Source organism: Rhodnius prolixus, unplaced genomic scaffold, assembly GCF_049639745.1.
Source record: "Rhodnius prolixus isolate KJV_2025 unplaced genomic scaffold, Rpr scaffold_1, whole genome shotgun sequence".
NCBI lineage: Eukaryota > Metazoa > Arthropoda > Insecta > Hemiptera > Reduviidae > Rhodnius > Rhodnius prolixus.
In genome coordinates, this window is record NW_027411581.1 from 61,969,228 (window position 1) to 61,997,183 (window position 27,956).

Sequence of the window (27,956 nt, forward strand, 5' to 3'; positions counted from 1 at the left end):
TGTTACCCAGATCAACAACAATAGTATATTCGAGCGCAACGAAGTTTATTTTTGATGTTTTTGGTTCCTATTTATGTTAAAAATGGATAAAATACTGAATAAATGTACATGAAATAAATAACGAAAAAATAAAAATAAAAGTCATTTCATTGCAACCCAATTTCATATCAAACATACTCTGGGTTTGACGAATATATTCACATTTTCCAACAAGATCGAAACAGTTAACTGGTTAAAATAGTCTGAAAAACTTCAGTACGGGATCCAGTTTTTGTAATCTAACTCTGATGCTGTGGATTCTCCCCTTTCCCTATAAAAACGCTTCTACTGAACTCCTTCAGGCCCCATATTTCCTTACAGAACCGACAGTGAATGCACTAGGTCCCATATCGAGTAGTAAGTAGTCACTTTGCTATTTTTATTCAAGCGTTGCATTAAAGTGATTCCAATAAAAAAAAAAAATCATAGTCCAGGGAGAGTCCACGAATTAAGATTAGTTTACATGTACCTTCCTTTGTTTTTGATTAAGAATTAAGTATTCAGGGTGGATATAGTCTTAACAAGTACTTTTTTCTGTCCGACTGCCACACGTGGGTGACCTCTTAATGACGGATAAAAAGATATAAAAGAACTAAAAGTGGATGAACTCTGCCGTGGTGGATGACAATGTTGGCTTTTTTTTTTAACTGGGTTATAATTATGCCAATAAAATGATGTTATACTTGCAATCAAGTTGTTTGTATGAAATTAAATGAATTAGTATCTTTAACTATGTGCATAACCTCATTGTTTTTTTGGCATGTTTTTAAATGACTATCGATCCTTGGACTGCTGGTGCCGAACGCTAGTATTGTGCCTTATGGCATATCATGTAATTCCCAAACAATCTGTTCGGTACAAAATGTAGTTATAACAGTGCAATCCTTATATAACACTATTTTTTCAAGACAAAAGCAAACATCCAATAAAACCAGAGTCTATAAGGAAAAAAAACTTTTCTAAAAGGAGAAAACAAAAAGTCAACATGCAGTTAACTTTTTTGAATGTACGTTTCACTACACAATTATTTTACATTAATACTTACTAAATTAATCGTAAGTCTTCAACATTTTCACGAGAAAAGGGCCCACACAAAACTTTGGGCAACAATATTTTTTTAAAATACTTTCTCTGGACATCGCCGGCAAAAAAAAAAAGAAAACCATCCTCAAAATATAAATCAATAACGACAATTTATAAACAACTTCAAATATTTTCGTGGCTGAACATGATAACAGTATATTTGCAAGTACAGAAACACTGAAGAAAACACATTAAACGATTAAGAAGAAAATATCGTACTGTTATAGCCAAATGTTTCAAAGTACGAACCACTGCACCATCCAACTAGTTTCTTAATGTTTACTTTCCCTTACTTACTGGAAGAAAGAGTATGGCGATAGATGATGCTTGCCAAATCTTAAAATTCAGTTTTTAACTGGAAATACATGACTGAAAAATATTTTTAGTATAAACGGTGGAAGGGGAATCCGACATTCTCCAGAAGATAGCGGAAAGGTTAGGACAGGAGTAATAAACCCAATTTTAGGATCTGAAAAAAAAAGTTAACCTATCAAACAGTTAAATTTATCATGCCCTAGTGCAAAGTGCGGTGACCCTATTCGGCAGTGTCATCTGGCAACTCACCCAGAGAAACAGGGAACAATAATGGTTAGCTCTAGAAATGAATGGACTTCTGGGCCTTTCTTCAGAAGAAGAAATGGTGAGTGTCTAGTTAGTGCTTAAAAAATAACCCAAAAAAAGGGCTGATGCCAATCTTAATCTAAACTGCATGTTATGTACTCGTTTAAAGAATTGCTTAAAAGGACAAGATGACCCAAAGTCTTATTTTACTAAACGTATATACAAAAAAAAAAAAAAAAAAGGAGGCGTCCAAAAGAGATCTATCTCCCACATGGATAGGGGCATGGTAGAAAGAGGGAATTACGTGAAGGATGATTGAGAGGATCTGGAGTAAAGCATACACAACATCAAGATTAAACAACCTGACCATATGTTTCTCCTCAAAACAACATTTCCAGTTAAACTCAATTTTTTAACATTTGACATGATTTTGCCATTAATTATTCTTGCCCAAGGGCAAGGGATTGTAAAAAAAAAAAATATTTTAAGAAAGAAACAAAATTCTAGATGATTCTTGAAGAAGAATGTAAGCGCACAAGGCTAGCAGAAGATCACCGACACCAGAAACCAAACTACCACCTAATGATTTTTATAAACTGTCTCTTAACTACTGTTAACATTAAATTGTTCTAACTGTAACTTTACTTACAGTAAACTAATTTCATTGAGAGGACAAATAATATATTAAATTATTATTACGACTTTTTCAAGACACAGAAAATTGTATAAAATAACAATTTTTATATTCTTTACAAATAAGCAAACTATTTGTATCTAAAAACTGTTAATATATGAAATATTAAGAAAGTGTACCATTTTTTTTTTTTTTTTACAACAGTTAGATTTTGTTAGCAGTTTCATAAAAATGCACACATATTTATTATATTTATTCATTTTTTAAAAAAAGTAAATTCATGCTACAAAAAACATGCTATTAATTTTTAATATTTTAAGCACCATCATTTAATATGAGGGATGCAAAATAATAGTTAACAGAGAATCAGTAATTAAGAGAATTAAATGGTGTCTTTTTATTCCCTCTCTCTCACTCTGTCTCTATATTTGTCTCATTTTAAGCAAATTAGGCATTTAATACTTTTTGATAGATGATTCTTGATTACTAGTTTTTTTGTTTTTTTTTTGGTGCATCAACAGCTGAGGTTATTAGCGCCCGGAGCTTTTTTCAGTGCACAGCCAGCCTCCGGACAGTCTTCTCTCGTTACAGACAACACTATCCATCACCGGACAGTCAGCTGTAAGAAGCTCCTAAAGAAGAGAAAATCTAAGAGATCGGGCAGCTGGATTCGAGCCCGGGACCTCCGCATGGGAGTCCAGTATGCCAACTGCATAGCTAATCCCTCCCCACTAATTATTGATTGAAAGAAAGCCAAAATTCCTTGATTAATTTATTTTGCCAAAAATAATTCGGCGCTGATATTTCTACTTGTATTACCCACATTTCTCTCTCCTTTTTTAATATGGACAAGTGCTAATATAGATGATTGTATCCTTCGTGCACGTGATTTTTATTGCTTCTGATCTGTTTCGGATTTTCATCCATATCTGTACTTGATTCTGGCGTAGAGAATCTTATTTTCACTACGTTTTTGTCCCGCAGGTTGCATTCCGATGTTTAAAAAATTAGAAAATGGTGAAACCTTTTTTTTTTTTTTTGAAATTGTAAAATAAACTGAATGAAAATTAGTATGAATTTAACAGTTCCGTTTGTTGGCATGCAGGTAATGGTTCAGAAACGTGAAGGTAGAATTACAGTGGTACCTCGGTTTTCGATCTCGACTTGACTTTCGAACAAATCGGTATTCGACCAAGAAATTCGAGAAAATATTGTCCTGAAATCCGAACAAACATCTCTGGGACTCGAACACCCGAGATGAGCCGAGTTGTTTTTATATTTACACTTTTAGATCTTATTTCTTGTTTAGATGCACGTTTTTACATAAAATATAAAAAATTAGGCCAGTAAAACGGCATATTTCTGGGGCTTAGAAACAAAATTAACTACATAGTTTACATGATTTCTTATGGGATAAAATTGTTTCGGTTCTCGACCAAACTTCCGGAACGAATCGTGGTCGAGAACCGAGGTACCACTGTATATTTTACACAAGAAGGCGCGCAAATTTAAACTGGAGATGCTTTTAGAGCATTACCTATGAACAAAACATGAAGAACTCTTTAAATACACACTAGTTCCAAAAAAAAAGTGTGCCTGGTTTGGTAAAGAACATTGAAAAAAAAAATAGGTATTACTTTACTTTTAATTAACTGTTTTACTAATATTACCAACAAGTTTTCACTGTTTATTAGCAATAAAAGTCTGCCATAAAAACACTATCTAAGTTCCAACACTGGGTGATGCTTCCTGGGGTCAAACACGGCTAGAGTGTCATGCCCTTGCCCTTGCTGTGTAAACAAAGAACCAAAGAGACTCTGAGTTTGGGCAGAAATCAGATTACTCTGATTCAGAAAGCACCTGCACAAATTAGGGCTTATCAGCTCGGAACCTCGGAACCGCTGTGCAGATTGTGTCAAGAAGAGGAAGAAACGGCCTCTCACCTGTTATTCGATTGCGTTGCAATCGAGAGATTGCGCTACGACATCTTTGGTACCTTGAGACCAAAGGTAGGATTATAGCGCAGAAGGAACTGGTAAGTGGGGAAAGCCCACAACCTTCTTAGAAGGGGAGATTTCATCTATTAGACTTAAAGGGGAAGAAGGCACAATAAGCCTCTTGTGGCTGCGGTGCCGTGGGGCATAGGTCCCGTCCCGCCCTTTAAAAAATCTAAATCTAATCTAACCCCCAACACTCGATCACAGCAAGTGCAGTGTATGGCAGAAAAATTGTGGAAAATCAAATTATCTTCACAAAATTGATGAATCAACCTAATATGTGGAAATCCGAAACCTGACTAAAATACCCCCGCCCCCAAACAACGACGGTGCTAGAATGGAAACAAATTTAACGCTATTATCAGCATTAATGATCGTCTAACCACATTTTCAACACAACTACATTTGTAAATATAGTTTGAAACGTTGGGTAAGGAATCTTCATCCTTCTTTGAATCAGTTAACGATAAGTTAGAATCCTTGTAAGAAAAGTATTTTTGCTCTCAGTAGGTCAAATGCCCTATTAAAAAAAAAAAACAGGAAAAAAAAATAGAAAAGTGACCAAAAAAGATTCAAGCAATAAAATAGTTAATTACTTGTGTTTCATTAAAATCAATAAAATTATAGAATTTATACCGATAAAATACCAAATGCCGCGTAATATTTTTACTTAAAAAACAATGAGCTATCACTTTCTAATGAAAGAGAGAATAAATACACCTGTCTCTTATTATTTTAAAGCTAAAATATTATAGCTTTAAAAATAAAATTGGTAATAACAATAGCATGCAATAAAAAAATTTACGTTCTGTCCCAAGGCAAGTTTAATTTTATTTATTAAATAATATTTTAATGTTGTAATAAAATTAATTTTTATAAATGTACCCAAAACATTCATATTTTAAAATTAAAATGGCAACAAAGTCGCTGATTAGGACCCACATTTATAACACTTAGCAAATTATTAGGTAAAGTAAATTTCTCACATTAACAGTAAATTTATACAATTATAACATTAGGACTTTTTCATATTAAAGGAAAGATATTGCGTAATCATATCGTCCACTATTAAAGATTTACACGTTTGGTTCAGAACAGTGTATAGATTAAACGAAAAGAATCAAGTTGATGCTACTAATATACTAAAAATACTAATCAAGTATAATTTATCAATGAAACGACCACATAATTCATGAAAAAGTGGATTATCCCCGCATGAGGAGGAGAAAACCGCCATTGCAACCGCTATTGAAAACACACTAGTGGTAAAACCTGCACATTAAGCACCCACTCAACTCTATATCGTATTTCTACAAGGAGGTAAGAGTTCCTGTAGCCTGGCAACGCGTACTTATTACAGAAATAGTTAACGTACTTTGATTTATCTTAGGAAGATTTGGAACTTGACGCTTACTTCCAAAATCTAGTAATTTTAATAATAATAATAAAAATTAGGGAAGGGATTAGCTATGCGGTTAGCATACTGGACTCCCACGCGGAGGTCCCGGGTTCGAATCCAGCAGCTGACCCTTAGATTTTCTCTTCCTAGGAGCTTCTTACAGCTCACTGACCGGTGATGGACAGTGTTGTCTGTAACGAGAGAACACTGTCCGGAGGCCGGCAGTGCACTGGAAAAAGCTCCGGGCGCTAATAACCTCAGCTGTTGATGCGCAAAAAAAAAAAAAAAAATTCCGAAAATTCCGTGAATACTGTACTATTACTTCTTGTTTTGATTTTGACATTTTGGGTACATTTATTAAAGTTGTAATTTTATTTTTTTTCTCAAGGCGTACCTGAACTGTACTGTGTGTATTGCTGATACTGAGGATGGAAGTTGTGTATAGCATCTGTCATTATGTCCTTAGGGTTCATTGTTTCCTGAAATGCAAAGTTACATTAAAATATTTATGTAATTCACAAGTACAAGAAAATACGATGAAAACATCTATTTTTTTAACAGCGAAACTAGAACAGTACTAAAAGAGTAGTTTCTGTTCCTGAGGAACCTCAACCAAATGATGGCTACTATTAGGGGTCAAGTAGAAGAGGTAGAAGTTCCCGTTCTCGTAAAGTCTAGAACTTTCTCCATTTTTCAATTATAGCGAATCAACACCTGTGGTTTCAAGGTGTTAACCATCCTTATATAGCAAATTAGCGATTCTGGGCAATAAAACATATACTTTCTGTTTGTGCACCTGAATAGGGCTTTCTATTGGTTAATCTTATCCAGTGAATATGCTTTCCTAATCCAGAGTATCTAGAAAAAAAGAACAGTTCTCAGATTAATCTGATACGCTTGTAGTTTCAGCATTTTTCTGAAGAGCTGTCAGGGACTTGCTTCACACCCACAAAGTAACGAGGCGGATCTAAAGGCTGACAATGCAGCAAAGATGTCCGAAATATGAATTTGTCTTACTAACGAATCTAATATATTTTAATACTGCAAATAATAATATAATAATAAGGGAAGGGATTAGCTATGCGGATAGCTTATTGGATTCCCACGTAGCGGTCCTGGGTTCGAAGCCAGCTGCGGGCCCTTAGATTTGTTTTTTCCTAGGAGCTTCTTACAGCTTACTGTCCGGTGATGGACAGTGTTGTCTGTATCGAGAGAACCAGCTGTCCAGAGGCCAGCATGCACTAAAACCTCAGATGTTGACGCGCCTTAAATCACAAAAAAAAAAAAAAATTATAATAATAATAATAATAACCTTCAAACTGCTAGAGATACTGTGCATAGTCACAGTCCTATGAGTGTCTGCAGTGTATACTCTGTAAGGAAATGCAGCACGCAGGGCAATCGCGGCAAACAACATCTCTATACAAATAAGAAAATTCTGATACCCAGCGGAGACTGTACCGGCAGAAGTTTTCGTACCATGAGTATCAATGATTGAGTCAATTACTTGTGCCTTTTCCAAAACGGCCAACAGAACTCCTGCAAAAAAAAAAAAAAAAAATATCAGAAATCTTATCACAGATTACGATAATTACTAATTATAAACCTTAAGTATTTCTTTGAACAAAGGTAGCTTTTCAGTAAAATTGCGAGATTTTTGCCCATTATCAAGAGTTCTTGGCTAGAAATGTTCAACCAAGAAGTATGAAACAATCGCAACGTATATTACACTTGAATAATAATAATAAACAAATTGGGAATTATTTAAAAAACATTTGCAAAATTGCAAAATTTGAAAAATGAAGCAAGTAAAGCACTTGTTAATTACAAACTCAAGTGCTAAAAAGATTCAAAATAATTACTTATGAAATAAAATTTTACTACTTTAATTTTATCTAATTTTGGCCAAGGAACAATTCATTTATGAAGATCATAAAAAAATTATTTATTATGATACTCCAATAACATATTTTATTTAAATATTTTACTACCTATTATTTCTTTTATATATAAATGGAAAAGGAAAATATAACAAAAACTCTTTTATCATGACGAGTCCGATGGCAGTCACACCTCTACTTATTCTATTAAGTCCTTTAGTAAGTAATTAATATACTTTCAAATATTATTCTAAAAACATCTTTTCTATATGTATATAATTTAAGCTAATGACCTATTTTTCAGTAGTTTCTAAATTTGTATGATTCTTTCAGATAGCAGGGTATGCATTTAATAATGTCGGACATCTTAAAAGCAGTACTACTGCAGCCGATTTACTATCACAACTTAATACTGCAGAGAAAAGCGTAAAAGCTAAATTAGTAGATGAAATACAATTTACTATTAACAATATAAAGGATATTTTAGAGTCAATAATTGCGGCATCAACCAAAAATAATGTATTACCTTCGACTGTAAAAAATATTAAAGAATTTAAAAATAAATCGAAGGATGAGTTGAATAAAAGCTTTGAAAATGTTCGAAAAGCTGTAGGAATATTAATTAACAAAATAGTAAGCGAGCATATTAGTTGACATATACAAAAAAAAAGAAAAAAAAAAGAACAAATCAAATTAAATAACTTTAAAGTGATAAATGTAAATTTCTATTAATAGTTTTAATGTTCAATTTTGATATTTTATTTTTTCTGAATAAGTGACTATCAAAGACACAGCTGGTAATGCACTATTAACACACTCACTTTCCGGGAACAACTTAATTTAGTTAAGTTACTACTTTGGGACAGGTCCCAGGGACAAATGACACACATCCATTTAATCCTGGACCAAGGCGGACAAGGCAAGGCTAAATCCTAATATGACCTGTTTACAGAAATCATCTGTTGTTTTTTTTTTCAGAGTACTTTATTAATCGACTCTGTAAACTCCTCTACAGATCTTCTGGTCTTGGGAGAAATAAACTGAAAAAATTGCAGGGCAATAGCTACTTTTCGGCAGAAAAGTTCAGTTTGGTTGAACAGAAACCAAAGGAGATGATGTATCTGGCAAGACTTTCAAGACCATCAAAAGTCAAGTTGGATGTTGCTTTTTTTTTATCTTTGGGCTCCACTTCAAAATCACTCTGAGCAATCGATATCTATGTTAATCTATATTTTTTTTATTTAATAGGAATTTGAAATTTCTTCCCATTAGTTTTTTTTTTGGGGGGGGGGCAATAACTTAGGGTGTAAAAAATGAAATCAAGACATTTTAATTGTCTTAGCACGGAACTGGTGCTATTCAAACGTTCAAATATTTTTACTCCCTATACAATATTTTCTTGTTGGGCTACAAAGTGAGACCAAAAGATAAAGTCTGGTGATGGACAGTGCACTGAAAAAAAAAATGCTCCGGGCGCCAGCATCCTTTAGATGTTGACGCGCTTTAAAATAGTAATAAAAAATTTAATTTCGTGGAAAATCTTATCATTTGCTTGCAATAATTATTTCTGGAGAAGGGGAATATTTTGATTAGTTTTTTTTTTTTTAAAAAATCAGTTGAAACATTTCGTTTGGTGATCTTATAATTAATAATTTACTATTTGTTACAGAAAGTTTATCTGTAGGAGAGCAACAGTTGAGAGTCACTGAAATTCAGAAAAGAAAAAAAACTTTTTCAAATAACCAAACTTTAAACAGGAAGTGGACACGATTTCTCTTATTTTGAACTTTAAATCTAATAATCTGCTAAAAATCTATTGGAAATGTACACAAATAACTAAATAAACTGCTAAAAAAAAAAAAAAAAAAAAAAAAGAAAGTAAATTAAAACAAAATGGAGTATCAAATTTGTATTCTCACCTTGCCAGAATGAAAGAAACACTACAGACTTGACCGTGCAAAACTTGATGACAGGATCAAATGGCGTTAACATATCTCTTGTAGCGTAATAAAACAGGAACAGTCCGTACAGGGCAAGGCTCACCGACAGATTATAGATTATTGTAGCATAAATGTATCCTCCACTAGGACTCCAATCTCCATCATGATAATGTCCCAAAGCTTGTAGTACCACTATCACGGCTGACATGACAGGTTTCACCAGGCAAAATTGTAAGGTGGCCTGTTTACAGAACCTCAAAAAGCCAATTGTGTAGGTTTTACCGACTAGACAACAAGTTCCATACATACAACTGGACCTATAACATAAAATAACAATTGTTTTTTAAATAGAAGTTTTAATCTTGGTAATTGAATAGCACTTTGGTAAGTACCATTATACAATAATTTAAATTTAAATTGACCGAAAATCAATTACGTCGCTAAATTATGTATAAAGTAATACCAACTATATTAAAAAAAAAAAAATAAAAAAATGCCAACCTGTTCAAAATGCGTAAGCAAACAACAATGCAAACACATTTTCTTAAGAATTAAAAAGCTAAATTTAATAAGGGACATGTATTGAAACGCTTGATTTAGAAAGAGATAGCTCTCCCAGAAATAAATTTAAAAACATGGATTGAACCAAATAGGTACAACTGATAAGTCTCTCGGAACTTGAATTTAAAAATAGATTACAATTTTTTTGCTCAGAGAAAATGTTTTAAAAAAAAAACATAGAATAGATTTTGGGATGTGATTTTTAAAGGAGTAATCTATAAAAGCAAAACAGAAAAATATTTAGCAATAATAAGCTGTTCCCTGGGAAGACAATAAACATCGTTCTCCCCCACTAAGACTAGTTCGATGAAATAAGAAGGGATGAGTGGAGAAGTTTATAGCAGACCTCAGCTCCACCCTGCCTTGCATAGCAAGGTATTGTGTGGGAAACCTAAAGGTTGAACAACGTCCCAGCTCAAATGGCCACAGCAAGAAAATAGGAAAACTACTTGGGGCGCTGATAATTACAGCAGTCGATGCGCTGAAAAAAAAAAAATTATCTGTGCCTTCCCCACAGAAAAAAACAATTAGCGATTTTCTTCCATCTGTCTCTTGCTCATTCTATCTCATCTTCTTATTCTTGGTTATCTTTAATAAGGTCAACAATTGCTGAAAAGCATTGGAAATAAAATAAACTCGACCCAAACCAAGGCGACCAATAAAATATAGCCTTTCATTAAAGATCAACTTACTTTACGGAGATGTCACTTATTTTAACCAGTTAAGCGTGGAATTTAGTTTAAAAAAAAAAAAAACCCACAGTGTGCGGAATTAAAATCAGACAATGACGTGTATGCACGTGTAGAACGTAGGGCAAAACAACCAAAAGTTTACAATAGTCGTAATAGTCACTGCAAGCACTTTTTCTGCAATCTCTCTGGGGGCTTGAGATTACCAGAGCATTCTGTGCTCATTCAAAATCTTGCACCGCTTCACGTGAGCATTGCTCTAGTTGACTAGGGACGCACAAGAGCTTTTACAAGGAAGTAAAGAGCTTTTTGAATTCTGTGCAAAATGAAATCATGCTCGTACTGAGAGGTCTGAATCTCTATCTAAGGTAAAAACGGGCATTGCACAAGGGATGAGAGCTTCTATTTGTTTGCCTAATTTCCCAATCTCTAATGCGGAGAGCAAACATGTACCAACCACTTATCATTTGGCTGGCTCACTCCACCCCCCTCCGTATAAAATACTTGGCAGTTCTATTGGTAAGATAAAGGAAACATCCCCACCAAATAATATTCTTATTGTATTTTATTAAAATTTCGAGTTTTTATAGTCAATGGCAATTTTATATTTTTTCACAACGAGTATACACGTCGAACGCACCGTAATAGAGATTTGGTTTGACGTGTATACACTTAACTTGGTTAAGTAACCAACATCTTTTACGATTCGCTTTATTACAACCAAAAATTGTATATGAACGACTTAGTCTGAAGTCTAAGTCTTCTAATTCAGAAAATTTGAAACATATTCAATTCCTATTTGTGTTACACAGTTTTGACCCCCTTTCAGAACAGCCTAAAACTCCTTTATGTTCAATGTAATATTTTCTCCCCTACTTAAGTGTTATAAACAAGACAGTGAACTTAATATGGTTAAGCATATCCATTAAATATACATTTTTTTAAAAAAAATAATTAAAATAACTATCTTCATTAGGAAAAGAACTTTCCGAATTCCCCAGTGTACAAAATAACAACGTTACATTATAACAATTTACCTTATAGGTTTTCCTCTGATTTCGCTCATGATGTTGCTTTCCCCGCCGAGATAGTCATAGCAAAGACTAAGAAAATTGTAAATCACAAAAGCTGTAAGAAAAAAAGAAAAAACAAAATGAATAAGAAATAAAGAATAAGAAGAATAATTTATTCACAACAAGTATTGGCTAACCACACGACGCTTTTTCATGAGTACACTTATGTGCTAGATTATGGATAATGGATAGCTTGGGTTTAATTTTTTATTATTATTATTAATATTCATTACAAAAGGCTTTAATATATACTTTAAAATTTTGTTGTACTTAATTACAGACTTGCAAAAGTTGAAGTTTTTACGCCTAAGCTTTACACCTTCTTCAACTTATTTTGTTGGCAGGCAAAGAAGTAATTGATTTTGAACATAAGCTTTCCTTATACGGAAGTCTAGAGAATGTTTACAGGGTTTTGGCATGATATTGAAACAGATCCACTTTGTACAAACTCCGTTAGCGTAAAATTTGGAGTTGGAATCCTCGTGCAGAAACTTTTAGAATTTTAGATACTTCAGTAGTCTTCAACAGAGTTGATTTTATTTTAAAATTCTACGTGACAATCTTTGATGCAGCAATGCGTACTTATTATTTAACAATACAGATTATTTGCACTTAGAGGTAGCTCTGCGGTACCTGTACCATTAATGTGAGAGGAGCAGGATGAAACAATGGGTCTCCAAGAACTCCTAAAAGTATATTTACTTAAGGAAGCCTGAATACTGTAATAAAGGTACAAATATAGCTTACAGTTACACCACACTTAGAACATGATCATCCGAGTAATTTCCAAAGATCTGCACACTCGAAGAATGCGCTCCTAGTGAGTCTAATCGAAACTATCTAAATCTCATGGACTAACCCCAAACACGGGGCTAATTGTGATGACTATGGCTGACATCTAGCTTACCAACCCAGTAGGAATGCTTTTTCAGACAAATAACTGTCAGGAATATTTTTACTGAAGAAACATGGTGATTTTTTTTTTCCTATTCTTTTCCGTTTTTAACGAAATGAATATTATCTAATAAATCAAGGAATAAGAAAATGATGCTGACTTGCAGTTTCTGCCAGCGAAAATTGTCCGACTCTAGTTAAACTATGTTAATAACCTTCAAACAAATTTCTGTTTATTTATTTATCTTTTACAGTCGTTTTAGGAAATTATACAACTAAACACTCTTTAATTCTTGAATGTAGTATAAAATAAAGTATTTACATGTAACCAAGTGGAGTGAAATACATAAACTGATAGAAATCTTACCTTCGTAACAATCTCTAACTGCGAAGAAGTAAACATAATAATTGTCTTTATTGAAGAAGAGAAGGCTAACCCAAGAGTGTAGCCCATAAATTGGGACAATGAAGAGGATCCTAATTATCCATCTTTGCTCCTTAAAGTTTGTGTGCCATCGCAAGTGTTGGTAGATCTGAAACAATTTAATTTAATAGTTAAAAGTAATTGAACACAACAAATCTTGAAATAGTTGTTTGAATTGTTTATTATTATCATTAATATTCATTACAAAAGGGCTTTAATATATACTTTAAAATTTTTTTACACTAAATTACAGATGAAGTTGAAGTTTTTAGAAAACTAAGCTTTACTTCAAAGAAGCTAAATAGTATGGTAGGAAAGGGATTATCTCAGCAGGTTGGAGCAGTAGGAGAGCTACTCAGGTTCGAGTACAGCTGCATGCCCTAAACTTTCCTGCCTAAAAGCAAGGAGATAGTCATCGGTAACATGCGTGTTGTCTGTGACGAAAGGACGCTGTCGAGAATCTGTAGTACTCCTCAAGACCTCAAGTCTAAACTAAAAATATTAGTTAGGCAAGAACTTCTATTTCTTCTTCCCTTACTTCAATTATTATTATCAAAGTTTGCATTACATTACTTAAAGTTATGGTCAAATTTGATCAAAAGATCCTCCAGCACCTCATTTCTAAAATTTTTATTACTTTTTACTTTACTAGAAATTGTACAGATTTTAGATTTTTCACCGGGGAACACTGGTTTGGAGGTCTCCAGCGTCTGGTAAGTTCCTAAGAAAATGCTTCTTTAGACAGTTCTAGAAAAAAGCTCTTTAAAGCATCATTTATTCGACCAGGGTGAGTGGTATCATTCCTGGCTTAAGAGAAAATCTTGACAATGTTTTGAAAAAATTACAAAAAAATAATGCAAATGCTGTTTTTCTTACTGCACCAAGGGAATTTTTGTTTTCAAAATTATTGTGTATCAGTCCGCTTTTGGTCTAAAATCAATGCATGAAGAATTAATTGCCAACTGACCATAAACAGTGTCACTAAGTCGTTTTCACTTCTCAACACTAACTCTGAACAACCATCGTTTATAATCGAATTAATTTAACAATATGACATTGTATTTAGCTTTTGTAGTGATCGTAAACTATTAATATCTTTGTTTGAAATAGTGTGGATTCAGTCAAAATAAAGACACCACGATTTAGTCTTCTTTCGCCAGCGTTTCGACAAATTTATTGTCCTTCCTCAGGACGTTGTAATGTGAGTTGGCCGATTAACAGAAAGAACTGTAACAGTTAAGTGAGTGTGTGATGACGAGCTTTGCGTTTGGGTTCGCTAAACCCAAGTGTAGTAGCCAAAGCGTAGGAGCACAGAAGTATTGTTACCGAAGATCCCCTGAAGAAGTGGCTAGTCCATTCCACCCTCTTCAAGTCAGACACCCTACACTAGAAACCTAATTCTAAAAATTAGTTCTTGCTACCTCTTCGTGACATCACTACATTTCCAGAAATGAATGGCAGAAATTTGGACATGGAGAGAATAACTACTTCCCGCCAAAAAAAAAAACATTCAGTCCACTTAGTCTAAGGGATAAAAATGGGCGTTAGAGAAAATAATGAGTTTGAATATGAACTTACTGTAACAAAACAGTTTATAGGAAACTTTACATTTATGTAAATTTCCTTATTTTCCGGCTAATTTCTAGTCAGGGGCAGGTCTAGAAAATATTCTTGAAAGGGGGGAAAATACAGCTACGTAGTAAATCTCAGAATAATTTCTTAACGATGACGAAAGAATGAGTCAGTTGATGCTGGTGATGTACCTGAGAGAGAGGGAGGCCAGTGAGAGAGATAAAGCACCAAGGTCAAAGTCCTTCAGCTCAAGGTTAACTGGACTTAAGAACGTTACCCCTCTCCCTGAACTTCGTAGTGCAGTTAGAATGTAGCCAAGACACATGTTTACAAAGCTTTCTTCCTGAACAGTTCTGACCAAGAGAAAATAATCGGATTTCTTGGATTGGATGGAAAATTTATGAACACAAGCGGGGGAAAAATGAAGCTATTAATTAAAGTAAGAACTAATTTCATATTTTACAACTTAAATGCAAGAGAGCACGAAAACACACGCACCAATATCTCAGCAAGGAAGAAGGTAAATGTCATGGACGCAAAACAATGACGTAGCAAAACAGGAAGAGAGAACTAAGTTTACCATTTACAAAAGAAACAGAAAGCATTCTGCAAAAACTAGAATTAAAACAAAACAAAATGTCAATCATATTTAAAAAATATTATAAAACTAATCTGAAAGAGAATGAATTAAATGCTAAAAGGTAGAGAGATAACAAAACAAAATTGCACAGAACATGTGAGCTGTAAAAGAATCTGGTCAGATGATTATGAAATCTTCAAAAGCCTTGGTCTAGTTGCGGAATGAATACCTGTTTTTTGTTTGTTTGTACACTCGCTTTCTTGGCTTTACTCATTAAGGACTCACATTCAGAAAGTTTTGGGTACTGAGAAAAAAAAAAACCCGAACACTTGTACATTGAATTCAAAATTAATTTTTATCGATCTATTTCACAATTGACTAATTCGCATTAGTTGTTCTCATTTAAAATGCAGAATTTGAGGCTCAAGAAGTACCCGGAGATTGCAGTAGGACTCTGGTTGGTGCAATTCCAGTTTTTTTTTGGATGATCTGCTATACTTATTAGGGATCGTGCGTTATAACGTAGATCACTTAATGCTGTCCATTTTCAAGATGTGCGACACAGCTGATCCGTGAATTTGATAAACTGAACCTTGAGAATCTCCATTTACTACATCAACACTTTATAATGAGAAATATCGCCTAATTCCGAAAAGTTACTGCCACTAGCTAAGAAACTTACCAAATTTTGAATGATGATATAAGTTTATTATTTTCTCTTCAAGTGAATTTATAACTAACTGATCATTAACGTGGGAAACTGAGACCTTGGAGATTTTTGAAGACTTATTTATTCACATGACTGGCTAAGAAGCCTTCACACTGGCGAAACTAAAAAATCTACACTGAATATTCACTTTAGAGACTGGTCTGAAACTCTCTAATAATACACAAGAAATGTCAGAATAATTACACTTACTTCTAAAAAGAGAAAATATACTCTGTAAACCTTTATATATTACATAAATAGATTTTTTAATAATGATAAATAAATATAAATTACGAACACAAGTACAACGACCCTCGGACAGAACGAGACTTCAGAATGGATAAGTGGAGGAGAAAACAGAGCGGTAAATACTGCATACTAAACAGCTGATAAGTACAGCTGTTTAAGTATGTACAGCAGGCACTGTCCACATTTACAGTTAATACGGGGAATAAGTTTTTCTTCTTTTTCTTGCGTTGAAAAAGAAAATTTAAAATACTACTAGATGGTACTGTTGCAAATAAAATTTTACTAATAAAGCCAATTTCGTGTCCACTTATTTGTTCACTCATTGCTAGTAATAAAGCAAGGTGACAAGTTCTTGAAATGAAATAAAATTCTGGTCATTCATTTTAGACGGAATTCATTTTACTTTTACATGCGACAAGAAAAGCGAATGAGTTAACAATAACCTATCTTTGCACTTGCGTGAAATTATATTATTTTAAAGTTTTGTTGATCAGGCCTAGTTTTCCTTGATTGTAGTTAGTTGGATTTTGTCCGCCACTTTGTATACAGTACAATAAAAATTGGTGAAGGCAACGATGGACAAGAACATAGAATTTGAACGTTGTTCGTGGCCCTCTATCAATTTACAAATTAAAAAAAAAAACTATGGTCTTCTAAGTAATGTCGCTAAATTATCATACTTGTATATTTAATGCGAATACGTTATAAAACTGACTGTTTACCATAACATGTAAACACATTACCATTTCATAGTAAATTAATACAGATAAAGAAAAATAAATGTGGAAAAAAAAGTAATTTTAGTAATAGAAGTTCGGTGTTATCATATACACTGTGTGTGTAAGAGATAGAGGAGCAATGGCTGATTATCTAATCCATTATACCCTTCAGTATCCCAGAGCCTTTTAAAGAGATAGAGGTAACATTAGGCCGTGTCTATAAACCTAAGGAGTGTTGCAGTTTAAGACCATCGGCTGCCAAAAACTGTTGATCACAAAAAGATAACTCTAACGCACATGCGTGAGCATTCCCAACTCTCACAGTAGATGCTATATTATTCCACTCAACGAAGAAGCGACCCCTTTAGTGTCACAATCACAATAGTGGTATCTTAAAAAAATTATAACGACGTTTGAGATTGTTATGATTTCTCACAGACATAATGGCCAATTTCTGACTTTCAATTACTCCACTTAAGAGTACTGAGAAATGGGGGGGGCTTTGTGTGTCCATGGTGATTCAGAAAAAGGGAAAAATTGGGGAAATTCCTAAACTTCACCATTTAGCTTAGGTGCAGACCTAGGAGTAACAGTAAGGTTTAGGTTACAATGGTTCAAGCGGTAGTATGAACCTGATTGAATAAATTTTTCCAGATTTTCACCAAGATGTCGCCAAACGATTTCCTTTGAACTTGAAGCTTTTATTTTCAAACTGTTCCTGGAAAATTCTATTAGGCACTTCTGGGAAAGAGGCTTTCCCCTTGTGTGCCATCCACTGTTTATTGCAATGCCACTTTTATAATAATATAAATAATTAAATTATGAAACAAAATTACCAAATTTGAAAATAAAAAATCTAATGACCGTTAGAGCCACTTCAATGAATGGACTTTTTTTTTGCATTTTGTGACTTCCCCAAGATTGGCCTCTAAGATTTTGTTAAAACTTCACATGATATCCATTTACATATGCTAAGATATTTGCATATATTGATTATTTGTAGAAAAATTATTTTTAGGGCCGTTCTCGAAAACGGGTTGGTGCAGGATTTCCTGTAAGGTTACATTTTTTGTGTAATCTATGGCTTTACAACTTAATATAATGTTGGTAAGAAGTAAATGTGGCGCAAATATCGGAAGTTAGGAGAAACCTAGTGAGTTTGAACTTGGAGACTAGTCGTGACAGAGTTGATGTCAATTTATTTTTCTAAAATAGGTTTTTCGTATTAAAGTGACATCAAAATACATATTTCTGTTGAAGACTTATTTCAAAAATATGAAGCGATCTTTCTTCTCTTTTTTTACGAGCAGAATTGGCCAGCAATTTTGATCATTACATGAAAACAGCAATGGCGATAGCATAGAGCTGAAGCATGCAGAGTAATGGAGTTGAGTTAGTAAAGACCGGCTAGGGCTTGTCCACCAGTCGACAGCACAAACCAAAATCTAGTTACTATGGTGAACAAGTTTAAATTAGTTAGTACAAGTTATATAGCTATATTAGCTATTAGCTAATGCCCCCTTGTTTTAGCCACTTTTAAATTAATTCCGTGGCCAGAGTTTAGTTGCCGCAATAAACAGTCAGCCCCCTTCTGACAGCATTAACAGAACTGCTTGCTCGGGGTCACGGAACCAGGGCTCTCCTCTTTAAATTCGAGTTTAAAAATATTTTACTGGAATACGGTGTTGGGGCGTCTTAGCGCAGTACTTTGGAACTTCTGCGATCTTGGTAGAGTTAGACTGAGAAACAAGTGGTTCCGAGGTTAACTTTAAGTAGAAGCAAAATCTCCTGAACCACCAAACGATTCTCTCTTACTGCCCCTTATATTCATAGTTGGCAACTAGTAAAAGAATAAATACTGGTGCAGATGATTTAAGGCCGATTTGAACTGCAGCCACCGTGGGAGCGTTCTGTATTTTTAAGTAGCCATCTTGTAACCTCAACCAAATACATCCATCTCACAAAGACTATCTAGCCGTTGCACTTCCGATTACCCGATATGATTCAAATTCGTTAGTTCCTTTAATGCTTCAATGCGGCTTTACATTGTTCAGCTTGATAGAATCGTACCACTGTATTGCAGTTATTGTTGGCAAATATCGTGAAGCTTTAAAAAAAAACAGGGCATTGGTAAAGCACCCAGGGCTTTTTTAGGGAGTCACAGCCTCCCCCACAGAAGTGCCGAACTCAGCCACACGGAAAGCCACATGCATAAAGTGCCATTTCTTCTTCCTGCCCAACTTTACACACACTTTCATATTTTACGCATTATCGCGAGGACTCCTTTTAAGCTGTGGTAGTTGCCGTGAATGGGATGGCCCCCACTTTGCCCAAAATTGCAAGGTTGGAGTAAATGGTTGAGCATTAGAGCGACTTTAGCCCCTGAGTCAATATCAGCGTGCAGACTGTGTCAGGAGAGAGCTCTTCTAAATCCGATGCAATCACCAGTTTACACACCATTCTGAATCTTAGGTCTATAAAAGAAAATTTAAAAAAATTAAAAAAAAAGAAAAAGGAAAATCAAGTATTATACAGGCCAAGTTTGATCAGAGCAACTGATAACAATATTATCAAGTACTATATTTATAAAGTTACTGCGGCCTTTCATGTCACCCTTTCAACCAATCAATGACTAAAAAGTATTTTATAAAATTGATTGAATGACTTCAATGTTAAGGGTTTATTTGAATATTTCTTTTATTTAAATATTCAAACAAATGCAAAACATTGTAATGTTCTGAATAACTGCCATTAATTTAGCTTCACTGGAATTATTTATAACAGGTTTATTTTTTACAGAATGTAATCTGTAATAAATGATCATTCTGAAATAAATGTTTCTATCTCAAGCGCTGCCAAATTTATTCTATTGATTTTTAAATTTATTAATAATCTGTTTACATAAAGAGTCAATTTATTTTAAAATTTCTTTTTTTTTGTTTACACGAAAAGCGTTTCGAACTTATTTTATGTTCATCTTCAAGTTGAAAGGAAGAAAGTAGAAATAAGTCACGAGTGTAATTAAGGATTTAATCCTGATTACTCGTGGGCCTTATTTCTACTTCCTTCCTTTAAATCTGAAGATGAACTAAAAATAAGTCCGTAATGTTTCTCAAGGGTCATTCCATGTCAAATCAACACGGGGTCTGAACCTCACCATCTCGGATTTTCTTGAAATTTGGCACATGTGTACTATTGGAATAGACTTGGAAAAATATGAAATTTTACTGTGATATGTCTACTGGTTTATGAGTTACAGGGCTGTAAAGTTGCCAAAAATGGGCTGAAAAACAGGGAACCCCGTGTTTTTTAATTACTGTAGAAGCTTTCCTAATTGAGCTACAGACTTGGGATTAGTGTCATTTTATAGCATATATGATGCCCTTTCCTGTGATATGCGACACCATATGGGTTAGGATAAATAAAGTTTGTTAAATTTAAATTTAAAATTTAAATTTTAAATTTTTTAAAAAGTACATATTTTAAAATTTTAAAATTAATTCTATGAATAGATAGTAGTGTTATGAATCACTGGCCAAAATATTAATTTGGGACGACAATGGCTTCATTGTTAAAAAAAATTAAGACTAAAGCTCCAATCCGATTAATTCAACTCTGAATTCATGTTAATACAATAATGCTAAAAATAATTCCACTAATAAGTCCAAAGTAAAACATACTATTAAGTAATAGGATCTCTTTATTATTTTAAGCTTGAAAACGCTTCATTTGTTTGACATGCGTCACTTTCTAGTAGGACATATGTAAGTTCTTCCAGTCAGAGTCACAGGATCAATTTTTATCAAAACATCCACTACTGAGACCCTAAGAATATCGGCATTTCTTGGATGCGAGATGATTTAGAGGGACCAGCTGGATGAAGCAAAGTTACTTTTACTTCATCAAGTTCTTCATTTTTCTCTAAAAAAATATCCAAGCCACCAGTTTCTTTATAGACTACACTGATATAACCTGATATGTCGGCTAATTTTAGTTTATCAGGGAATTTTGAAACTTCCATTTCGCAAGCTTCTGAGTTCATAGAAAAGTTTTTAACCAATATTTTGGATTTACTTCTGGGAATGAAAGCATGATATTGCTGTGTTCCTTTAATAGCCAATGCTTGAGCAAACCGATTTTTTAAAAAATACTCAGATTCAACATAGTCTTCCTGGGTTGAATATGCAAAGTCTATGTTGGTGATGTTTTCTACTGCCCACTCAAAAAGTTGTAGTGAAGTTTGAATTTGATTTTCATAGGGTCGTTGCAAACTGGCATGAGCTGCCAGTCTCTTTACCGAACCCCCTACGCAATCACAAGGCCCTTTGCCGACTTAAACCAACTTAAAGAGGCTGATATCTCAGCCAAAGAAGACTATTCTTGAACAAAGATATTGAATTGAATTATTTTTGTATAATTTGATTAACTGCATAATTTCATTAAAATAATGTATTATAATTAATATGAATAATTACTGTAATCATAATTATTAATTCTAAAAATGATTTCAAAATCAATATTTTAAATCTTAATAATTATTAATTATGATTCATTGATTCATTATTACTATTTTCAATTTATTTATTACTTTAATTTTATTAAAATATATTTTCCATGAAAAGGAGCTTTAGTCTTAAATTTTTTTAACAATGAAGCCATTGTCGTCCCAAATTAATATTTTGGCCAGTGATTCATAACACTACTATCTATTCATAGAATTAATTTTAAAATTTTAAAATATGTACTTTTTAAAAAATTTAAAATTTAAATTTTAAATTTAAATTTAACAAATTTTATTTTTCCTAACCCATATGGTGTCGCATATCACAGGAAAGAGCATTATATATGCTATAAAATGACACCAATTCCAAGTCTGTAGCTCAATTAGGAAAGCTTCTACAGTAATTCAAAAACACGGGGTTCCCTGTTTTTCAGTCCATTTTTGGCAACTTTACAGCCCTGTAACTCATAAACCAGTTGACATATCACAGTAAAATTTCATATTTTTCCAAGTCTATACCAATAGTACACATGTGCCAAATTTCAAGAAAATCCGAGATGGTGAGGTCAAAAATGGTCTTTTTTTGTGTTGATTTGACATGGAATGACCCTCAAGTAAAAAAACAAACAAACTATTTTTGATAGGATGAAAAAATTAATGCCAAGTTTCAGTCATTATAAACTTTATTCTGCTGAGCTGAATATTCTGTCTGTCATGAACAGACAAGACAGAAGACACACCAACTCTCTAATGATGTAAAACAGTATATTGTAAACTAGCCCTGAAGATGACCTAGTCCCTGGGTCGAAAGCTCCGGCATAATAAAGTTTATAATAACTGAAACTGGCATTACTTTTTTCATCCTATTGAAACTATGATTCAGTTACCAAAAATAATGAACAGCAAACTATTTTTGCGTTTCTTTTGTATTACATTATTGTAATTATCATTTTCATTTCCTCTTAACCCTTTGCCTCCATCACGTAATCAAGTCATTGGCGAAATTATAAAGAATTGGATGTAAAGAAGTCGATGCAGAAATGAGTTAAAAAGAAAAAAGTTGAAAAAAGATGGGCATGGACAAAAGGTGTTGTATAAGCCGTGTGTGCGTTGGTCACAGCGATGGATCCCTCACCGAAGGAGGAACTAATAACGTTTGTCACCTTGTAGTGCTTGCGTAGGATATGGCTGTAAAATGGATTCCCAAGACTGGGAGAGAAGGTTGCTCTCGCGAGATCTAAAGTTATAAACTCGATAAGGAAAACACCGGATAAATGAGAAGTTTTTAATCTACTCAGAGCACAAAACATATTCTAAAATAATAATAATAATAATAATGCGAGTGCATGTGGCGATAGAATCACAATAATAGAAAATCCTCCACGCGGAGGTCCTGGGTTCGAATCCAGCTGCTGACCCTTAGAATTTCTCTTCCGAGGAGCTTCTTACAGCTCACTGTCCGGTGGTGATGGACAAAGTTGTCTGTAATGAGAGAACACTGTCCGGTGACGGCAGTGCACTGAAAAAAGCTCCGGGCGCCAATAACCTTAGATGTTGAAGCGCCTTAAATCATTTAAAAAAAATAAAATAGAAAATCCGCAACAACTCAGTTTTGGTATTGGGGTACCTTCTGAAGAGCTACACTTTCCGTACTGTGATTTTCTACTGTTCCGATTTTTATTTTTTTTATTTTTTAAACCTGAATAAAGATGGCGACCAATCTCACTTTTATCTAAAACATTTCTCTCGGTAATTTATCATAATCGCGTTCTTAAACAAAAAAAAATGCAAATTTCCATTCAATGGTTTTCACATTTCATTGGAATTCCAGATTCTCCACATCTCTCTATGATCCTACACAGTGAAGCGTTACTCTACCTTCTCGTGTTGAAAGTAAGCCAAAGTAATTAATGAAGATCACGTTTTGCTTTCATTTAACATATCTTCAATAGTTTATAATTTTTTTATCAATTTTCTTTTTAATTCACAAAGAAAGAAAGAAATTGAACGAGCTCAGAACCGAACCTGTTAATTTTTAATTTATTAATTCTTCCTGTACACTCTTCGCACGGAACTATCAATAATTTAAACCTTTACCCACTACACTGTTTAAAGTCTGCCATAAATCGATGGGGAATGGAGGAATCCAGGGCACAGTTTATAGCAATACTAGCGACTTTTTCTTCCTGTGATAATTAATTAGAATAGAAAAATTGGCTTCGAGGATGGAATTGTTAAATAATTGTTTAATTGTCCTAAATGTATAAATGGCATTACTTAGTATACAGTTGGTATCCAATGCATCGAATACTCTTACTAAATTTATATTATAAAATTCTTACAATAGACTTCTTGAGTTCGAAACCGATTCCTTTGACCTATGACTTTTATCAGGAGCAAGTTTGCAAAGAATTCGTCCTCAACTAATTAAAAATATGATTCAAAAATGTCCATGTTTCCAGGATCTTGCCATCAATAGAGACCTTGCTTTCTCACTATCCCAAGTAACTCTCCTGCTGAGGACTGAACTGCTGCTGAACATGCGGGATCTGCCTGTATCTACAACCCTACAACAAGAAGGTGCTCTATTAGACGACATCTTCACAACATGATCAATGATCAGAGATTCACGCGTCCTAACTGATCAAAGAATATACAAGTGCCGTTAGTATTCTTCCAAGTTAAAAGAAAATCGTAGGAATCGCTCTGGCCTGAAAATACTCAACCAAGCTGATAAAAAAAAACAAAGAGAAGGAAATGACGGTTATTGGCAGCACGAATGGAGTGTAAACCAGAGAATCCTCGACCGGGTTCAATGACCCACCCAGTCAGGCAGGCTGACTTCAATTTTTACTTGTCTACTATCTAGGAACAGATTGCAAACATCCTGCTCTCAATTAGAAGAACTCATTGGCAGCAAGTTGGTACGCCTTAAATTAAAAAAAAAAAAAAAATCACCTACGATCACTCACAAGACTTGTTCTTATTATAATAATGTTTAAAAGAAAAAAAAAATAACCTGATTTAAAATTTTTACTAAACGTTATAGTTTGGATAGTGTTCGCTACAACTAAGCAAGGCTTTTGAAGGACGCTGACGTCACCACAGCTGTCCCAGAATTCCCCTTAAATACAAAAAAAAAGAATCTGAAACAAAAGAGATAAGTATTAGATAAAAGCTATATTGAAAACTATATTCAAATCGCTCAAACGTTCCCATTCTCCGACTTTTTAATTATCGCTGTGCAAACAATTCAAATTAATTTTATAGATTTATATTTATCAAATACGTGACCCTGCAGGGGGCAGTGAACTAGCTACTTCTTCACAGATCTTGACGTCTCTCGAGTATCCTAGCCAAACAACACTAACACTACCAGGGAAGGGATTGCGGCGTTGTTAGTGAATACTGCATTCCAACGAGGAGATCACAAGTCCAAACCCAGCTGCTGGCTCTTATAGTAAGAGTTTCTCTTCCTATAGGAGCTTCTTACAGCTCACTGTCCGCAAAAAGAGCTCTGGGCGCCAATGACTTCAGATGTTGACGAGCCTTTAGATAGAAAATAAAAAAGAAAGAAAATCACTGGCATCCAAAACTCAATACACACAAAGCCCGCAGCAGAGATAGTTGATGGGTGTAAACAATTGGGTTTGGCAAACCCTCGGACAAGCTCGAGCTCAACCTACAAACATTCAGTCTCATATCAAACGCCTAGATTCAAGGACAAACACTGACACATTAGGGAGCCACAGAAGGATCTTTTTAGGTCATGGTGATTTGATTCATAACCACTCATTTCACAATCTACACTGTTGTAAGTACCCAAAGGTTTAATAAAATAAAAGTCAAAAATTGAAAACTTCCTTCATTAAAATGGGTACTGCCCGTGGACCGAGTTCCGCCAAAATCTTACTGCCGCGTCCTCCCTCCTCCTGTAGTGGCACCCACTCAAAATTTAAAATTTCAACTATATCATTCTCTTGATGTACCAAGTTACTCGGCCCCCTAAAAACGTTTTCTCACTCGTGGCATCTCAAAGCCACCATTTCTGGCGAGAACTCAAAAATTAAAAAAATTTCCACAGGAAAGGAGAAGTAATAAATATCCAACCAATAGAAACAATTACTCCAATTATTTACAATCATACGAATTGTAGACGCATGTCTTAAGTATAAAATCTAATTCCAATTAATAGAATAGAAACTGCGCACTAGATAAGACACAAATGATGAGAAATAAATTACTTCCAACTGTTATGCTTACGTAATCTAAACCCTACAAATTCAGAACACATTACTATACTCAGTATCTTTCTAAGAATTTAACTTGTCATTTAAAAATAAGTTTATTTCAGGCAAATTTATTATTTAAATTCTAGCTCATTTAAGGATTATTTTAATCTGGGTTACTGTTCATTAGATAAATATTTTTCGCTGGGTTTCTAAATTTAAAAGTAATCTCGTCTCTAAAAAAAATACCAAACATTAGCGTCCTTCGCACACATTAATGTCTAGATTTTATCTGCAGACAGTTATCTTTGCAGGGATTAATTAATAAAATATTTACGCCTTTACTCCTTTTAATCAAGAAGGTACCATAATTTCCGCCTGAGCATACTTCCGTTGATTTAGTGTTTGAAACATTTGAAATACATAATACTTCCTCATAATTAGAATTTCTGGAATATTATTCGTATGACGTCACCGGTTACTCTAGAAAAATTCTAAAATACAACATTCTTTAAGGAAGTAAAAATTTTTAAAACCAAAATTGATGTGGCGTAACGTACATTGGTTTCAAATTCAAATAAAGCCATTGAAATTTACAGAAAAAATGGAAGTGGCCATTCTTCAAAGTTGTCCCCAAATTTCGGAGGATGATTTTTCATGAAAAGAATACTTAACTTCATTCTTCCACTAAGAGCTACTAAGCACGCTTAAAAACCATTTAAGTCAAGCTTTTAATTAATTTCAATTAAAAGTTATAGATCTTCTTGTATTCAAATAGTAGTCCAAAAGTCTTTGAACCGTTTTTAAGAAAACCCCATAATTTATCACTTTTGTTCGGAATAAAGAATTTCAACCTGCTCTAATTTGAAGTGTTTCGAATTATGCTTATTACATTTCCACACTAGCACACAATTTGTAAACAAGAAAATTGCACTCAGAAAAAAAAACCCACAACTTGTATACTGTACAATTGCATTACTACTTGTTACGAAGGATAAGAAGACAACACAAAATTCAGCAATGTTCGCAGTTTCGACTGAAGCCATAATGCCGGGGCACACGCACAAACTCCTCGCTACGTAAGTTTTTCTAAAAAAACAATTCCATTTAATCATACACGAGCTAGATAAGAAGAGAGAGTTTGTCAAGTCGCAAAACCTCTTTAAGAAACACATTACCGTTTCTCTTTTTCTTCTGGCGCTATACCGCAACTAACCAACTTACAATGATGTCACCGGCCTTCAATATTCTGTCACTTCTCCACCGTTATGTTTCTGGCCAACAAGATGATTAGATAAAAGATCTCGCCTCTGTGAATTGGAGAGGCTAGAGAACTGTTGTTGCACTAGAAGTCACAAGGAGTGTATGTAAAAATATAATTACGCGGAACTAACAGGCAAGTTGGGCTGCTGTTTGTTGCTGGACTCTGGGACAAAGATGGTTGGGGGGACATATAAAAGAACAAGAAAGAAGTGTCGTATTTGGAATTAGTTACACATGCCAACGATGTTTCCCTTTAAATCAGAGTAGATGGCGTTAAAGTACAGATCTTCTTGGTAAACAATCACCGTCTCTAATTTCGCGGAGTCTCCATCTCTATTTGCACAAAGTCTCTCTCTAATTGTCGGAGCATGTACTAATTTCTCCTTTCAAATCTGATGTAAAGCACTCACATTGCGAACTTTCAATTTCCCTTTCTACAATTCTGCAAGCCATTCTGCGATAAATTTCTTTTAGATCGAATTAAAATAGAGTTTACATTTTAATTTTTAGAAGTAACTATAATTACAAAAAAAAAAAAAAAAAAAAACTTACATTTTTAATTTAAAAGACTCTCTCTACTGTAGGAACATTCCCACAAATGCTAATTAAACAATAAATCTAAACATTAACAGATATAAATGATAATATAACGAAGCCCAGTCCGGAAAAATATGTAACATAAAAAAACTAGGTGCAGGGAAATTTTTATTTATTTGCAGCAACGTACATATTTGTGGTGAAAGTCGAGATTATATACAATTACACGCGAGTTATACTTGAATTTATGCCCCACCTTTGGAAAATACAAGAAAGTAACTGGACCAACTGGAGACATAATAAAAGAAAGATTTCATGGTATGTAGGGGGAAAAAAACGGTGCTTAACAACTGGTTTTTCCAGCAGGGAAATCTGGGTGATGGCAACTTTAAAAATGCACACAAAAAATGAAATGGAAAAAAG

The 27,956-nt window shown here is 33.9% G+C and overlaps 2 protein-coding genes across 4 annotated transcripts in view; one reads left to right on the forward strand and one right to left on the reverse strand.

The window, feature by feature from the left end:
• Tmep (Transmembrane endosomal protein) overlaps positions 1-27,956 on the reverse strand; it is a 41,847-nt gene that overhangs the window by 8,511 nt on the left and 5,380 nt on the right. For all 3 annotated transcript variants that reach the window (XM_074112351.1, XM_074112352.1, XM_074112353.1), the window contains exons 3-7: positions 13,118-13,283; positions 11,821-11,911; positions 9,513-9,850; positions 7,026-7,252; positions 6,108-6,192 (exon numbers count right to left, since the gene is read on the reverse strand). In XM_074112351.1, the coding sequence (XP_073968452.1) occupies positions 6,108-6,192; positions 7,026-7,252; positions 9,513-9,850; positions 11,821-11,911; positions 13,118-13,283 (907 nt within the window). The remainder of the gene's footprint in view (positions 1-6,107; positions 6,193-7,025; positions 7,253-9,512; positions 9,851-11,820; positions 11,912-13,117; positions 13,284-27,956) is intronic.
• LOC141446021 (uncharacterized) lies at positions 7,736-9,349 on the forward strand. The gene is made up of 3 exons (XM_074112360.1): positions 7,736-7,812; positions 7,927-8,226; positions 9,263-9,349. Exons 1-3 carry the CDS (start codon positions 7,762-7,764, stop codon positions 9,275-9,277), a joined length of 366 nt encoding a protein of 121 aa, XP_073968461.1. The 5' UTR covers positions 7,736-7,761; the 3' UTR covers positions 9,278-9,349.

What these genes read in the sequence shown, in the direction of transcription:
- LOC141446021 (XM_074112360.1), top strand. Translation starts at nt 7,762, where the DNA reads ATGACGAGTCCGATGGCAGTCACACCTCTACTTATTCTATTAAGTCCT. An exon ending in TTATTCTATTAAGTCCTTTA is followed by an intron (nt 7,813 to 7,926) that starts GTAAGTAATTAA and finishes TGATTCTTTCAG; the next exon opens with ATAGCAGGGTATGCATTTAA.